The following is a 17767-nucleotide window of genomic DNA, read 5'->3' as shown; positions in this document are numbered from 1 at the left end:
ATCGTTAGCATAGTTCTCATTGTACATTCTTATCATCTTAATGACTTTTTCTCCACTGTTAGAACAAGGCAAAAAGCTCTTTTAAACACAGCATGTGCAGTCAGTATTGTATAAAGCAGATTGTGACACCCCATCCCTCCAAATTCAGTGTGTTATATCCAATTAAATCTTATTGGAGGCCAGAGTTTATATTCTGGCTCTCTTACCTAGTAACCATATATTTTGGTCATGCCTTAACTTCCTCATCTGTAAAGTGGGCATAATAACCACCCCTTGAGGAAGCGAATTATTATGAGGATTATGAGATAATATGTATAAAGCTTTTAGAATAAAGGGCAGTAAATGTCTGCTACTTTTACTTCCTTTTTGCTTCATTTACTGGATTATTGATAGAGCCCCTTAACGCAGTGAGCCTTCTCATCTAACAGCAGCGTTGATAAATGTCAATTTGTTTTGAAACATGTACAGAGACCTCAACACTTGAGGCCTCAATTAAATAGGTCACAGGTGAACCACACATGTACTTAAAGTTGGGCAACAGAAGTGAGTTAAATTTTAATCTTAGTTGACATTTATTGCATCCATTTTGAAATGATTTAGGTATTAAAATATTGGGAAGGATTGCTAGCATTCCGGAGGGGTGTGGAAGGACACTGGAGTTTGAAATTCCGAGAAAAGCTATTTACATATATTAATGAGCTGCTTATTAATGCTACATTGAATGTCATCAAATTTAAAATAAACCATAAACCAGATTAAATAGAGTGTCACTTTGGGTAGCTCTTAAAATATCGGCTTGGGGATGGCCGCTGCCCTGGGGTAGATGTCTCACGAAGAGGGCCTAAGTGGTGAGGGGCCACTGCGCATCCGTCCTTGTGTGTCCTGGTTTTCACTGAATCCAGAGGCAGCTTCGCAGATGCCTGTGTCACAGCAGGGCAAGTACAGCCCCAGCCTTCCCGGTCTCCTTGGTGTCTTATACTACACTATTAAGTTCAGCCAGAGTTCATGCTTCTGAAGTTTCTTAAGCATTTTGAAAGTTACTTCAAAATTTGGATCCATCTTTGAGAAAGTGACTTTTAAGTGCAAGCATCACTGGGAAAAGTATTGATTGCCAAGGCTCCTATCTTAAATGGCCAAACATGAGCTAAGGAACAAGTCACAGAGCAAAATGAAAAGGGAAGGGTCAGAATATTGAGAAATCAGAAAAAGGAATATATGAGTGGAAAAAGAATGCCCTTGTTAAAGCTGCCGAACTTTGATTCCCTTGTGCGGGAAATCATTTTTCCACTGCTAACTGCGGAGGTGTACGTTACCAGCGCTGGAGGGCTAAAGACAGAGAGTCTTCTGTTCTCCCTCGCACACCCGGGTGACCTTGTGTCTGCCGTGGGGCTCAGCGCTCATCCACAGTCGCTGCTGGCTCTGCCTACAGGTCCGCGCTGCTGAAGATGAAGCTCGTGGCGAGTTCTCTCACGTTGTAGAGCTGCCCACATTAGCACACGTGTTAGGGGGTTTTGTTTTTTGTGTATTTATTTTAGCTTTCATTAGGGCCTGCAGAGGGTCTTATAATTAGCCAAAGGATTCCTTCATGCTAAATTTCTGCCTATTAATTAACATTAGGCTCTGCATCTGAAGACCGTCTGAAATTTTAGCGGGAAGCATACATCACGCATCATAAAAATGAACTTTTCGAGAAATTGGTGATTTTTTTTATTGCTTTTTAAAAAGTATACAAAAAACTAGGATGAAATGGAGAAAAAGTGGAAACAAGAAACTTATGTTCATCTTTCTTTATATCTTTTATCCTGTGTCTAGAGTTTTGTGTCTGGTGATCTGAGAGTGTGACTTGGTTCTAAGCCTTAGTAAAATCAGCTATTTATAATTAAAAAGAAAAATTTCCTCTGGAATGTTCACACTTCACTTTCAAGACGGTAAAGAACATTAGTTCTTATCCTTTAAGACTAAATTACATGAGTAATAAAATATAAGATACTGTGATTTGTCTTTTCAACTTAATCAGAAAGGCTTGACTATTTTCTGGAATTGAGTAGACTTTACTTTTATCATCAGTCCACTCAACCTGTTTACGAGCTTAAATGACAAGTAGATACCCATTTCGAACTAAATAATGTAGGGGCCTGCCCAGTGGCATAGGGGTTAAGTGCACGCACTCCACTTCAGTGGCCCGGGGTTCGGATCCCAGGTGCACACTGATGCACCACTTGTCAAGCCATGCTGTGGCGGCGTCGCATATAAAGTAGAGGAAGATGGGCACAGATGTTAGTCCAAGGCCAATCTTCCTTGGCAAAAAGAGGAAGATTGGCCTTGGAAGTTAGCTCAGGGCCGATCTTCCTCACAAAAAAACAAAAGAAAGAAAATGAACTAAATAATGTATATTTTTTATTTTGTGTTCTAACAGCTTCCTGCCATCTGGGTATATGGCACAATAAGACATAAGTTTTCACTTAGACACTTGAAAAATGAAATATCTGTCTTATTTAATTTACATGAAGGATATACCATATCTAAAGATTTTCTAAAATTGTGACTTGGTACCCTCAAAACCGAAAGATATTTGATGTGCCTGCATGGGAATGCATCTAACCCAGTGCTCAGCACAATGGAGGTACTCAGTAAATATCAAAGTAAATGTAAAAACTAATTTCATTTAAAAGGATATCATGACGTTAAATCGAGATCACTCTTGGGCAGTCCTCAGTGTCGATAGACATGCATTTGGTTTTTTTGTTCCTGTGGCTGGGTCTTCACAGGAATTGTCTCCCTGTCTACGGTTACTGAATTTTTATGAACAATTGGGGACTTTGAGCCCGGGTGTCCTGCAACTCTGTGTTTTATCTGTGACTAGCCTTTCTCTTGAATGGATCTTATCCTAACTTCCTTATTCGTAAACTTGCTTTTGCAAAGCTATCTGGGATTTCTGTAAACAATCAAGCTCTCTCCGTATCTCAATATTTCTCCCCACCAGAATTTATTGCCATGTACACTTACGAGAGTTCTGAGCAAGGCGATTTAACCTTTCAGCAAGGGGATGTGATTTTGGTTACCAAGAAAGATGGTGACTGGTGGACGGGAACAGTGGGCGACAAGTCCGGAGTCTTCCCTTCTAACTATGTGAGGCTTAAAGATTCAGAGGTAAACCCACATTAACTGTTTCCTCTCCCTTTCTGTGCAGTGATTCTCTGCGGGGAGTCACGATGTTTGACGGTGGAACACTTTGTTGGGTTTTGCTAAGTTCTGGAACATGACAGCAAATACAGTGACTTATAATGCTTGAACTTGTCATTTGGTTCTACAGGGTAAGCCTTGGCTTCCCATAAGTAGAAGAACTCCCCGGGGCTAAGTGGAGGCTGCCTGTAATGAGGCTGGTCTGCATCAGCTGGGATAACTAACATTCAGTATTTATCTCTATTCCTGCATGTAACTGACTTAGGATTTGGAGTAAATGTTCTTGATTAGGTCTTCATGGTCACTGACTTGGGATACTTTCACACACACTTGCTGTGTGGGAAAGATACACAGCAAATATTTTGCCCATGTAAACAAAAGTAATTTGGTGATACTGGCCCCAGAATATTGGGCAGTAGAGAGTTTCTAAAATTTATATTTTTGCCTAAACAGTAGGGTGACTCAAGATCTATGAGACTGGTAGGTACACTTTTGGCTACACCTTAGTATCTCCGTTGATTGGGGTCTGAATTTATTTTAAATGCTGTTATCCTTATAAATTAGAAATGGCTTCCATTGTTGTTAAGTGGGGCTCTAAAAATTCAGTTGCATAACATGTGGTCTTGAGATAGTGCAAGTTTAATGAAATGGTGGGGTGGGCCTACCAGAATATGGGAGCCCGTCTTGTAGTGGCCAATTTCAGGTTAGTGAAGAATTTCAGGGTGTAAATGTAGTCATGTAACGCATCCATTATACATAAATAAACCAACAAGAATTGGCTCTTTTTTTTTTTTTTTAATTTTTTTAAGCCTAGGCAGCCAATTCAGTTACTTTCTCTTTCTCCTCATACCTCCTAGGCACGAAGGGAAGAGGCTGGTAAAACACCTAAAGAGGCCGCTTTGTCCTATGTAAGCGAGTGGACAAAGCTTGCTCTGCCTCATTTGAATGCCGGTAGGAGGGTGGACCTGGGCTCGCCCACAGGCCCCAGTACCCACTTGGGGAGCGAGGCTGGGCCTGGTGACATGGTGCAGTGGTTGTACCACCTACAGTTCCCAGGAATAGTTTTATTTCGCTTGGGTTTATTTTTTTAGGCAGTGTCATTATTGTTGTTTTTGTTTTTCTGTTTTCCCTTGCTGTGGTCTTGAGAGCAGCTTGCTGAAATTCCCCTGGAGGGATTTGCATAAGACTGCCTACCCTTGGAGAATTTGGCAGAAGCTGGGAAGAAAGTACTTCTTCCATAAGACAGCGGGTCCCTCTGCAGACCTGGAGAGGGAGAATTAAGCTCTTCTCCAGGCCAGCCAGTTGGATCCAATAAGAATCACACAGATGATATTTCAGGGAAGTAGGGAAAAATACTCGATTTGTACTACCAGGCACGAAAACTCTTAAGTGACTTTACCTTTTGGATCAGTTAAAACGCAAAAGCCATTGCTTGTAAAACATTTTAATTAATTATAGTTTTCTATAAAAAACCATCTGAAGTCAGCAAATTAAAAAATAAATATACTGTGACATATTTTAAAGGTAAGCTGAGTTGTAAGGTGCCTTCTTAACCACAGTCTTAAATTATTAGCCACAGAAGAACTAGCAGTGTTGAAGACTTTGGACAAACATTTAGCTACATTATATTTCATAATAATGAAAAAAATCTAAAACGTCAGCTTTTTCATCTGACTTGGACACAGAGTTAAAGTATGAGGAAAATAGCCTGCCAAACGTAAAACCAGACCCAGCCTCAGATACCATGCTTGCCTGTGGGCCTGGGAGAGGTTGTGCTAGCCTTGCTTACCTTCTCTGTGGGAGAAGGGCTGGGCACGTAGCCTGGGGCAGCTTTTCTCCCGCAGTCCTGAGGAGTGCCAGGACAGAAGCTGGCCTTCTGTACACGTCTTAGCTTATGAGCTGACTGTAGTATTCAAAAGAGGGCACATTGAAGCTGCTTGAACTGTATCATTGGATGTTGTCAAATGCTTTGTTCTTTTTATGGAATATAGGGAGTGTCTTGTAAGCCTGTACTGGGAAAGTAACTGGTCATTTGGAATCTTGTTTCATTAGAATTTCTATATTTTGATACATAGCCTGTAAAAATAGCCAGGGAGATTGGTATTGTATAACTTTGTTAATACAGAAAGCACAATCAGAGTAAAAATTTTAACTCAATCTTCCCTGTTAAATGGTTATTAAATTTCAGTGACCAAAATAAAGGGACTATGATAAGTTGTGTTCCTGGTAGATAAATTATATATTTTTATTCTTACAGTAACTCTCATTTAGTTTCTTATGCCTTTTGTTTTGTTTTAATTGGGATACTTAATTAACTGAAAGATAGGGATGCAGGGGTGAAAATTAATTCAGAAGAAAGCCCTTTGTAATGACAGGTTACAGTCTGGCCCCTGTCCTGACTCAAGGTCTCTGTTGGGTTACTCAGCTGGTTTAAAATTCCATGAGTATCCATGAAGGAATTCAACCCCAGAGCACTTTTGGAACACTTAATAGTTGGAAAAAATCTGGTCTGCTTCTATGGATTGTGCATGCAGCGTTGATAGAGCAGTGTTTAAACAGTGTAAGATTGGGGTGGAAGGGATACACAGGAGAGCGGCCGCCTCTTTGGATAAAGAGGTGAAGGGGATGGAGAAACAGGTGTTTGAATTGCCACTGTACTGTTTAGGTTTTTTTAAAAAAAAGAAAGCTCTAAAGCAAATGTAGCAAAATATTAATATTTTCATGTATTTAAATCTGGGTATTGGGCTCATGGATGTCTGTTAGAGTCTCTATGCTTTTTATGTGTGAAATATTTAATAATTAACCATTTGAGCATAAAGCATGAGCTTAGTGTTGAGGACTAGATTAGTGGTCTTCCTAGCGTGGCCCCCCATTTGATTCTACCCAGGGATAGGACACGCCTGTGCCGCACGCAGTCATATCTGAGCCCTCTGGGTCCTATAGCGCCACGTACTTGGCTGATTTTTCTCTAAAGAGAGTAAAAGCTGCATGCTTTAAAGTACTTACTTTGTCGCGTGTTTTCCTGGTATCCATCCTAAAGTCAGGAGATACAGTGGTACTGTGTTTCCCAGAATGAAAAGGGGGATTCAGGGGCTCAGGTGGGTTTGTGTCATCACTAATCATTTTTTAAGTTGCATGACCAAAACTCTTCAGTATGCAAATGAGACCTTTTGCTCTGTTTTAAGGGCTCTGGAACTGCTGGGAAAACAGGGAGTTTAGGAAAAAAACCTGGTAAGTTACAAACCCTGATGCTTATTTTTCAATGTTTTCAATGTAATTGATAGTTGCTCCCAATCTTTATTAGGGCCAGAAGCCTAAAAAAAAGACAAAAGAATGTTTCCTCAGAGTGGTTGGAGTAGATCCTTTCCTTGAGATCCATTAGTAATGTATATATGGTTATAAAATATGGCTCTAGCTTCACACACGGGGAGTGGGGACATTACCAGACGGAATGTCCTCTTGGGTCGTGAAGAAATAACTCAGGCAAGATGGTGGGATGTTGTGATGCATGGAGCTGTAGGCTTGGGGTCACTGCTGCTTAGTCATCCTGTTATTAGGCTCAGGAAGCCCTTTTTCCTTTTCTGACAGCACATTCAGTCCCAGGACATAAATAGTGGAGATTAGAGGAGTGACAAATATTATCAGAGTGTAGGTGCTATTAATTTAGAAGCCACTGGGTGGTTTTCCTCAGGTACACATTGAAGGTACAAAATTATAGTCATCCCTCTGAATTCAAAGTGTTTTTGTTTATTTAAACAAAATCACATGTTCTATACATAGAAGAATGAAAGAGGGAAGCAGCAGATGTGAAATGATATGGTTGGTACTGCACGACTTCCTCATCTAGGTCATCGGAGCCATTTTGCTGTTATATCCTTAGGAAATTACAGGTTGGGAAGAGTCAGCGCTATGCTGAGAGAGGGCTGTGCGTATCTGTGTCTGGTGCTCAGCTCCTGATGGGCTTACCTGGCCAGGAATAGTGGGCTCTCAGGTTGTTGTAGGATTTTAGTCAGACTCAGACATTGGACGACCTGGGTCAAATCTCTAACTGTGAGTATTCTACATTTTAAGTTGTCATTCCAAAGGGTCCAGATGGACTTAACTTTGCACTGAAACCAGGGAGCTGCTCAGGAACACAAAAGACAGAAAAGAATGTCGGGGCAGATCACTGGCTACGCCTGCCAGGTCCTTTGAGGAGTAGGAACATCTGAGGCCAAATAGGACACTAATTTGGACTTTCTCCAAACCGAAAACTCTTAGACTCTAAAGCTAGTCCTTGGTGTGTTGGGGAGAATTCTTAGCCCCAGCACAGATTTCTTAGGAAGAGCGCTCAGTAGAGCCAAGGGGTATGTAATCTGGGCTCTTTCTTGCTTCCCCTCAGCTCTCAGAAGCATCTGGCAGGGCCAGGCCTGCATCATGGGGGCCTAGTGCTCCCAGCATGGCGGCTGGCTGCTGACTGCAGAGCAGGGAATAGGGGGTTGCTAATGTGCCTCTTAGAGAGGTAGGAAATACTGTCAGAGGATGGAGCCTTTTACCTCTCTTCTTTCTTTCTATCTACATTTACCTCACTCCTTTCTCCCTGTCAAGAACGATTATGATGGGCAGAGAGCATAGAGGAATAGAACAGTTAGTTCTTTGTCACTTCTAGTTCTGTGAACTTCTAGAAGTTCAGAAAGCATTCGCTGCAGACACACCAGCATTCAGTCAGAGAGGGATTTTGTCTTTTCATGCTCCACCTCCTGTGCCAGTAGGAATGTGCTTTTCAGAGCCTGGTCTGTGGTACTGCTGAAATTTTTCCCATGAGATTTTTAACATTCAGGAAAAGTACAGAACTCTTTACATTCTTTTCTGTGCTAAATTGTTGTTTTTGTATAAAATCCCCATCTTAACTCCAGGTTCCTCCTTTAACTCGAAATAAAAAGAAGTAACTTGCACTGATGTGATTCCTACGTGATATTCAGGGATCACCCTCAAAATGTGAGCCCCAGAGAAAGTGGTCTTTGGATGGGGTGAGAGTCTAAAGTCACAAATTTGAATCAGCCAGTGCCACGCTCCCGACGGTTTCTGGAGAAACTGGAATTTCTTTTACTGTGCTTGGCGGGTGCAAGAGCTTCATGAGGTCCCTTCTTCACCAACCACACTCGAGTGTACTGTGCGCTGAGCACCGTGTGGGGGCAGAGGGTGGGGTGGAGAGCAATGAGGCCCAGCTGTCGGCCTCAGGGTGTTCACGGTAATTGTGGGAGCGGCTGGGACAGAAGGTGCGCGGGAATTGGGGGAAGGAGGGGGATCGTGGAGGGAAGTTGGTAAGTTCGAGAGATGATGAGGGACTGCTAGAGCAGACTGGGCAGAACCAAAAGATCAAGCCCTCGACCGCTGCATTTGCGCTGTAGGTCATAGAACAGCAGGTGATCGAGCCTTTTAGAGAACCAGCCCCAATACATGGGCTTTGATGATGTTAATCTGTGAGCGTGGGAGGTGGCTGTGTCTCCTTCGCATCTCCTTCTCCTGACTCTAACAGTGCACCACAATGTTTGATCTTGTCTTTCAGAAATCGCCCAGGTTATTGCCTGCTACACTGCTACTGGTCCGGAGCAGCTTACCCTGGCCCCTGGTCAGCTGATTTTGATCCGAAAAAAGAACCCAGGTGGATGGTGGGAAGGAGAGCTTCAAGTTAGTGTCTTTTCCATTTGTTTAAAATTCTCTGTCCAAATTTGAATACACAAAATCTCAAAGGGCCGTGATTTCATTGCAAAGTACCAATAACCCCACACTGCCTAAATCCTGTGTTTGGAGAGCAAGAGATACCACGTTATCTGAATCTATTTGTGTCCTAAGCTTCGGACAGCCAGTAGCAGAATTGGAGAGCTAAGGATTCTTCTGAAGATTTCTCCAAATCCGTTTGGTTCCTGAGTTCAGATAGTGAATGTTGGGATAGTGAGAATTCCTGACGATGGACACCTGTGTAGAGTCATCCTTCAGTGTCGTGGTATTGTAGAAGCAGAACTTTCCATCAGTGGCATTATAAGGTGTGGTATAGTAGCAGGCTGCTTTGCGTTCAAAGCCACACGGCTATATCACATTTTTAGTTCCCGTGTGTGTGTGTGTGTCCGTCCTCAGTTCACTGTTTTGTTCAGGCAAACCTTGGTCAAGGAGGGAAAGGTCTGTATTGTGGTGAGCTGAGGAAAGGAATGGTACCTTTCTGTGCATATGGGGCAGCTAATTAAAAAATAAAGTGTCAGAAGAGTACAGAGTGAGCCGGTGGACTGAAGAAATGTATCGTGGCCAGAATGGAAGGCACACCCTGGAGTGGAGCAAAGGTGAAACTTCCCCTGGGGAGCTCGCTGCTGGGCAGCCATAAAAACGCTGTCCAGCCGGGCTGACCAGATACATCTTACTGGCTCAGGAATCTGACCTTTGGGATCTCGGGATCCACTCTTCTTTTTAACCTGTCTGCTCCTTCACTGGGTGAGGAGAAGCCTTCTTCAGACCGGTGGGTTGCATTCCCTGTGTAGAGTCGTGCTGTCGTCCCCTAATTGGCCTTCTGAGCCATAGGTCACTCTCCTCTTCTGAAGACTTGAGTGACTCCCACTGCTCTTCCTCCTCAGCCTGCTGGCGAGAGCTTCCCACAAGTGCCTCCTTCCCTCATCAGCCATACACCTTACCAGTCTTACCCCTCATCGAGGACATCTCCACTCCAGCCTCATTTGGTGATCTGCTCTCTTGAGAACAGTCAACACCCCAGACCCTTGTGCTTCGCTGCCTTGCTCATCACATGTCTCCTCAAGTGGTGGTCCCACCTCTCTCCCATTCCTCAAGAGCTGGCCAAATCCCACTTCTTCCGGAAGCTTTCTGTGACCATCACACCAGAAGTGACATCTCCTTCCCTTAAACTATGGTGGCCCTAATGCCTGCACCACTCTGGGTATTTAATATTGATGCCGGTATTATTGTTTAGCTTTCCATGCATATTTCTTATTTCCGCATGTAGGTTATCAGCTCCTTGAAGGCAGCAACCATGGTTTTTCATCCTCACACTCCTAGTACCTTGTTGAAAAGAGAGTTTTGAGTGGTTCTTGCAATCCGCAGTAAAGTGGGTAAATTGCATAGCCAGAGGGCTTCTGGTGCCTGAACCAGGGTTTCTCTCGTGGTGGACACACAAATGAGAGAATTGCCAGTGAACTCTGCATTCTGCCCTTGTGAAACAGCAGGGGTGGGGGAAATAGTGGAGTCACTTGAGCCTTATGGCAGGATGCTAGATAGATATGCATGTGGGGCTGGTACATGAGTGGCGTCGATCATCAGCAGATTCACTGCAAAAATAAAAGCATTGGTCCTTGAGCCAAGGGCATGAAGTCTGTCAGACCACAGGGAAAGTGAAATTTGATCTGCGTTCTAAAAGTAAGCCAGAAGTATCCTTCTTGACAAATTGCCAGGCGGGAAGGCAGAGGAAAGATGGCAAAAGATTCCTTTTCTCTTAATTTTATTTCCTTGTTTTTGGCATAGGTAATATGTTCACATAGTTTAAAATTCAAAAGTTACAAAAGGGGATTCAAATGTCTCCCTTCCACCCCTGTCCCCAAAGGGAACTGTTTTTATGAGAGCCTTGCTTCTAGAGATATCGTGTGTGTGTGTGTGTGTGTGTGTGTGTGAGAGGGCATGTGCGCACATGTGTATGCACGTACACATGTGTAAATTGTGTTGAGTTCTCTGTTCCTGCTGGTATGCAGAAGCGTAGTTATGACTTCTCATGAACCCTAACTAGAGTCTTTTCCATCTCATACAATTGTGTCCTGATTGCGAGGCTCCGCTCACCATCTTTGTTATAAGTTCCTCCATATCCTGTACTATCCCTTTCCAACAACACCTGTGTGCGAACTCTACGTGAATGGATCTTGTGTTGAATTAGATTCAAGTCAAGGAGAAACGAATGGCAGTGAAGAGTGTGGCTGTGGTCATCACGTAGGCCTGGTGGCCTTTGAAAACAATGTCAAGTCTAGACTCCTTGTGTTCTATATCTATTGTGTGTACATTGCCTTATGTCTACAGTTGTCTGTTATCCACAGAAAGAGCGCAGACGTGAGTATGAATCTTGGCTTGTCATTAACTAGCCTGTAACTTTGGGATTTTCACTTTTCTGAGCCTCTCTCTCTTTTTTTTTTTTTTTTTGAGGAAGATTAGCCCTGAGCTAACATCTGTTGCCAATCTTCTTCTTTTTGCTGAGGAAGATTGGCCCTGGGCTAACATCCATGCCCATTGTCCTCCGCTTTGTTTGGGACGCCGCCACAGCATAGCTTGATAAGCGGTGTGTCAGTCTGTGCCTGGGATCCAAACCCACGAACCCCAGGCCGCTGAAGTGGAGTGTGTGAATTTAACTGCTGTGCTGCCTGGCTGGCCCAGAGCCTCACTTTTTTTATCTGGGAAACGGGAATAGTAATATTATCATCCTTCTGGAATTGTCATGCAGATAAGGTGCTTAGCACAGGCCTGGCTCATAAAAAGCACCCAATAAGTGTTGACTGCTATTATTATTATTATTAATTATTATTATTCCTAAAATCCATATATAATATCAGCATTAACCATAATCTCTGCATTACCTGAAATTAACAGCTGAGAGCTAACGTCCCATGAGTAGAGTTTTCTATCCTATACACACTGCATTGTACCCTGAATTGTGGTCCATTCCATCAGCCCATGCAAAAACATTTCAGGCTTTGCTGACCAGTGACTGCCACAATTTGAATTTCAGCTACAATATTTTCATTTTGTAATATAGTAATCCATTGATTTTACTGTTAATGCCATTTGCTTTTCAGTTATATGTAAACTTTAGCTCTGTTACAAAGCAAACTGTATCATGAAAGAACATGAACCATTTAAACATTTTGATGTAATTTTTTCTTTTGTTAGGCACGTGGGAAAAAGCGGCAGATAGGCTGGTTCCCTGCTAATTATGTGAAGCTTTTAAGCCCTGGGACAAGCAAAATCACTCCGACTGAGCCAGCGAAACCGACAGCAGTCTCCGCAGGTGAGCAGTGTACAGTCTCTACGTGGAAAATGGTTTGTGTGGCGTGCGGGTCTTTCCACCCAGTTTTCTCCTGATGTATCTGAGATTGCCTTTCACATCTGCTGTGAGCACCTCTCGTGCTTGCTGGGGCTGACACCCAGCTCATGTGATATGGAATATGTTTCTCAAAAGGACCAAATATCTCAGCGGCTTTGCTGTGCTGGGCACAACAGAGCCCTTGTTGGAACTCTTTTCCTAAAGGAGTTATGAATGCTGTGGCCTTAAAGCCAGATTTTTCTCTTGATTTCCTTCCAGCTATTTAAGTGGGGATTTGGGCTAGAGGGTGAGGGGACAAAAAGGGACTCCTAAAAATAAGTGGCTGGGGTCTACATAGGTCAGGAGATTGAGCTGGAGGCCACGGGGTCTGTGGGTTGTAACGTGCTGCTCACTGAAGACTAAAATAACTCCCCTGTGACATTTCCTGCGAACAGAGGGGCTTCGCTTAATGGGCAGGATGTTGCACGCACTCTCCCAAAGGACGAAAAAAGAACAGAGGGCCTGCAGCTGAGCCGGTTGGCTATTTTCTGACTGAAGAGACCAAATTAGATGCTTCAGTAATCTTTGAGATGGGTGAGGTTAGGGGAGCAGAGTATTGCTTTAGGTCTTTAAGCCACTAGTTCTTGGGTGGCATTTGTGGAAAATGCAGAATTTTCATTCCGGTAGCTTGTGGTTATATGTCTATGCTATACATCCCCAGTGAAATAACATTAGAACTTGGCAGCCTTCGCAGGAAATGAAAGGATTGGCAAACTCTGACTGATTCCCGACCCCAGCTGGGCCTCTTTGCTTGAGCTGTGGCCTCGTGTGGGCAGAGGGGTGTGGTGCCAGCTGGATCTCCTCTCTTTTAAGGAGGGCTGGCAGTGTCCCCTTCATCAGGTTGGTTGAAACCCACAGAAATAATTTGCTGAAGTGGTTGAATTACCTGGAGAATTTGAAAAACCTAAACCTATTTATAGGTTGATTAAGAAAGATTAATTGGCGGTACATCCTAACTACGCAGACTTATCTGACATGTAAAAATGCCACAGAATGAAAACAGTTTAACCTATAGGTTTGGGGGAAAATGAGAAAAGAATAATTGAATTGGAAAATTTTGCATTTTGGAGATTTGGAAATTGGGGAAAAAATTGAATGTGGAAATTTCTTTCTTTGAGACAAAACCTTGAGATGCAAAGAAACAGCGGTATAAAAAACTGATTTTGATTTTTGCTCAGATTTGGAGTTTTTGAGGTCAGATGATAATTACCTTCCACCTTAAAAAAAAAAAAACAACTATAGTCAAGTCCCCATGATACACAGCTGTCCTGTGCAGTTGGGCCGATCTTTTGGAGTCAGCATTTTGAAGGAGTTCCCCTGCACTCAAATAGAAATGATTCCATGGAAGCCTTCAATTATCATTGTACATTTTCTGCTGACAAAGTAAACATGAAAAAGAAGACGACGTTATAAAAACCAAAGACTTAGAATTTTTGCTGTTGTCTTGGTTTTTAATCCTTCATCTTCCTCTGTTGCCCACACTGCACAAAGCCCATCAGAGCCCCTCCACTTCATTTTGCCCTCTTTGGAAGGGACAAACATAACACATGAGAGTATCTTTTTGTGTGTGTGTGAGGAAGCTCAGCCCTGAGCTAACGTCTGTTGCCAATCCTCCTCTTTTTGCTGAGGAAGACTGGCCCTGGGCTAACGTCCGTGCCCGTCTTCCTCTACTTTATATGGGACGCCGCCACAGCATGGCTTGATAAGCGGTGCGTCGGTGTGTGCCCAGGATCCGAACCTGCGATCCCCGGGCCACCGAAGTGGAGCGAGCGCACTTAACCGCTGCGCCACCGGGCCGACCCCACATGAGAGTATCTAATGACCCCCAGTTGCCCCCTGTGCGGCAGCTCACCCGGCCCTGTCTCCTGCAGTGTGCCAGGTGATCGGGATGTACGATTACACCGCCCAGAACGACGACGAACTGGCCTTCAACAAGGGCCAGATCATCAACGTCCTCAACAAGGAGGACCCTGACTGGTGGAAAGGAGAAGTCAACGGACAAGTGGGGCTCTTCCCATCTAATTACGTGAAGCTGACCACGGACATGGACCCAAGCCAGCAATGTAAGTGCCCTGGCGGCTTCGTTGCCTCTCCTCTCTGGTATCTCGCGGTCAGCGTGCGGCATTGCTCTGACTCTGCTGAGCTTTGTTTGCAGAGCGGAAAGCTGGACCATTGCTGCATTCGCAACAGTCTCTTTGAAGACCTTCTGTAATGCAAGACTTTATCTCGTGGGGTTTTTGTTGTTTTTTGTTTTTTTCTTTTCATTCCTTCTGTAGCATGTCCCCTCCCTCCCCTCCCCCTTTCTCTTCTTTTCTTTTTTTTTAATCATTTTGGCACCATGCTGTTTACATGCCTGACTCATTTTCCTAGCTTGAATTTTGCTCATTGTTTTGTTTTGCTTATGTGTTGTTTTCCTCCTTTTTCTAGGAATCATATGTTGTCCATCCCCCCCTCAGGCTTGAAAGTCCTCAAAGAGACCCACTATCCCATATCACTGCCCAGAGGGATGATGGGAGATGCAGCCTTGATCATGTGACTTCCAGCATGATCACCTACTGCCTTCTGAGTAGAAGAACTCACTGCAGAGCAGTTTACCTCATTTTACCTTAGTTGCATGTCATGGCAATGTCGAGTTATTACTTACAGAGATAGAAGCAAAAGTTACAAAAATACACAGGGTAGTGGGTCCTTTTGTGGCTTTCCTAGTGACAAATTGACTTTCCCCCACCTTGGCACAGGTGCTTTCAGTAGTTTTAAAATTATTTTAAAATATATATTTTAGCCTTTTAATAAAAAAAATAACTTCTTTGCTATTTTGGTTTTGCAAAAAGACCCACTATCAAAGAATGCTGCATGTGCTATTAAAAAATGTTCCAAATGTCCATAAATCTGAGACTTGATGTATTTTTTCATTTTGTCCAGTGTTACCAACTAAATTGTGTAGTTTGGGTGTTTCCCCTACCATAGAAGTACAGAGGTGTTCAGTATATCTGTTTTAAAGACGTGTAGAATGAGCCCAATTAAAGAGAAGGTGTTTTGTGCTTGTGTGTGTATCAGATGTACCTGTTGAGCATGTAATAATACATCCTGTACATAAGAAATTCGTTTTCTCCACGGCAAAAGCTATTATCTTGTACGATGCTCTAATCATATTGCGTTAATTTTATTTTGCACAGTGACCCTGTAGCCACATGCGAAAGCACCTGTGTTTTTGCTCGGTCTCAGATTTATCTAGTTGAGTTGGTGTTTTCTGTTCTGGGTTTTTAATTTTGCGTGTGTTCGTACCACACATCAATAGTCAACACCGTTGAGGTGGTTCTGATCAACAGTCTCTACCATCTCTGCTTAGTCTCTGTGACATGAAGTTTTATTCCAGTTGCTTTTCATGGAATGACCTATTTTGAACAAGTAATTTTCTTGACAAGAAAGAATGTATAGAAGTCTCCCTGCAATTAATTTCCAATGTTTACATTTTTTAACGAGACTGTGGGATTTCTACAGATTAATATGGAACGGAGCTCGTGGTCCGTTTACGTGTTAGATGTGGTAGCTGAAGCCATGTTTGTCTTGTAAATGCTAGTTGGAAGCTCTCAATAAAAATGCCTGTTGCTGACAGCACAGAAGACAGGGTGAGGAAAGCCTCGAGCACAACCTACCAGTCCTACTAATGCCTTTTAACCTGTAGTTACCTTCTGTGTTGCCGCCTCTCCCTGCGGAGGTTCCGTGCTGGCGGTTGTGTCGAGGTCCTTCTCCACTCACGTGGCGCCGAGAACAAGGACCGCTCCTCCTCGTTCCCTTGCGCTGCAGTATTTTCATGGATATGAATGTAAAATATATAAATATATAAACCTGCGGCTTTAACAACTGTAATACAACCTTTTGAATTAGTTATGTGTATAGATAATTAAATTCTTCATATAAAAGTTAGACGGAAATGTCTCTGTGTTCTTGATGTTGGAGCCTGGCAGTGGTGATGGGGAGGCGAACAGACTAGATGTGGCCTGCTGCCCACGTGTCCATTATGACGTGTGCTCTTTGAAATACAGACATGAGATCCTCACTGAGTGTTCTCTGAACGGCCCTCCCTCTTACCTTGCTACCCACCCCTTCCTGATCAACATGTAAACAGTTGTCCCTTATAATACTGGTTTTGAAGAATAGAACTGCCACCCAGCTTAGCAGTTAACTGTCTCATCCGGCCGTTGGAATATGCTATTGATACATTAACAGGTGTGTGACTTGACTCAGGGTACAAAACATTTGTCCAAAAGATGGATCATAATAAGGGTCTGTTGAAGATCCAAAAGATATGTGGGTAAAGATGGAAACTTTCACTCTTCTACACTGTTGTTCACCATCCGTTTCTGCCTCGCACACTCCAGGCTCGTTGCCTTTGCAGAAATAAACCAGTGTACACATTGATGAAACTGTTTGCCACGATGACCACATGTTTGATTCTGTTCATGAACTTCGCTTATTGGTCCTCCTCTGCCATTCAGTGGAAAAGTGATTTCCTTTGTCAATTCAGCAGATATTTTAGAGCGATCCACCAGGTGTGGACACCCCTTTGGGTTCTGGGGAGAGTGTGCTGTTGAGTTGGTAAAAACAGGGTCCCCATCCTCATGGAGTTCAAGTTCTAATGGGAGGAATGAGCAGAAATCCAAACTACTGCAGTCCATGTACATATAAGTGGTGTGTGTGCAATCAGGTGATAAGTTCTGTGCTAGGGGAAGTGTGGATGCCGGGCAACACTGAGCAGGACATCAGAGCAGATGGGGCAGGGGAGGGCAGCTGCAGGGAGGGGATCACAGAACCCTTCCAAGAGGAAGTGCTATTTAAGCTGAGACCTGAAGGATAAGTAGGAGCCAGATGAAGCTGGGAAGAGAAGTGGCTATTCTAGGCAAAGATGTCATGCAAAGGTCTAGAGGTGGGCGGAGAGATCTCTGTCACTGTCCCCCCACCCCTTGTGGAGCAACAACCGAGGCAGCAAGTCCCATCTCTTGCCCAGGACCCCTTCACCTGTATAAGCCAATGTTTCTTCTCCAGCCTTGAGTTTGGCTAGAAGGGAGACAATTGTCAAGGTGGGTAATCCTCTATAATACTCTATAAAACTGTTTCTCTCCGTAATACCCTCTCTTTAGACCATTCCTCTAGGCTTTCTTCTGGTTTGTGAAGCTGACACAGGCTGTTCCTCCAGGAAACTGCTCTTTCCCCTCACAAATCATTCAGTTTGCATTTGATTGTGGAGTATCTGACCCAGTGCTTCTCAACCAGAGGGAAGGCTCCTGGCATCTAGTGGGTAGATGCTGGGACGCTGCTAAACATCCTACAATGCACAGGACAGTCCCCCACAACAAAGAATGATTGGCCCCAGGTGTCACCAGTACCAAGGTTGAGAAACCCTGGTCTCCCGTCACTGGCCACTGTGGTTAATGTTCACTTGGTTGCTCATGGCCAAAAAGGTTGCCCTGTTGGTAGCTA

At 43.6% G+C, this 17767-nt stretch overlaps 1 protein-coding gene across 1 annotated transcript in view; it reads left to right on the top strand.

The window, feature by feature from the left end:
• ITSN1 (intersectin 1) overlaps positions 1–17767 on the top strand; it is a 207935-nt gene that overhangs the window by 150385 nt on the left and 39783 nt on the right. The window contains exons 24-28 of the mRNA XM_014786824.2: positions 2984–3150; positions 6369–6414; positions 8732–8853; positions 12094–12211; positions 14158–14349. Of these exons, the coding sequence (XP_014642310.1) occupies positions 2984–3150; positions 6369–6414; positions 8732–8853; positions 12094–12211; positions 14158–14349 (645 nt within the window). The remainder of the gene's footprint in view (positions 1–2983; positions 3151–6368; positions 6415–8731; positions 8854–12093; positions 12212–14157; positions 14350–17767) is intronic.

The sequence above is a fragment of the Ceratotherium simum genome, chromosome 27, assembly GCF_057802395.1.
Source record: "Ceratotherium simum simum isolate JZ-2026a chromosome 27, ASM5780239v1, whole genome shotgun sequence".
Taxonomy (NCBI): domain Eukaryota; kingdom Metazoa; phylum Chordata; class Mammalia; order Perissodactyla; family Rhinocerotidae; genus Ceratotherium; species Ceratotherium simum.
The sequence above is the reverse complement of the archived record's forward strand: the minus strand, read 5'-3'. Positions and strand labels throughout refer to the sequence as shown.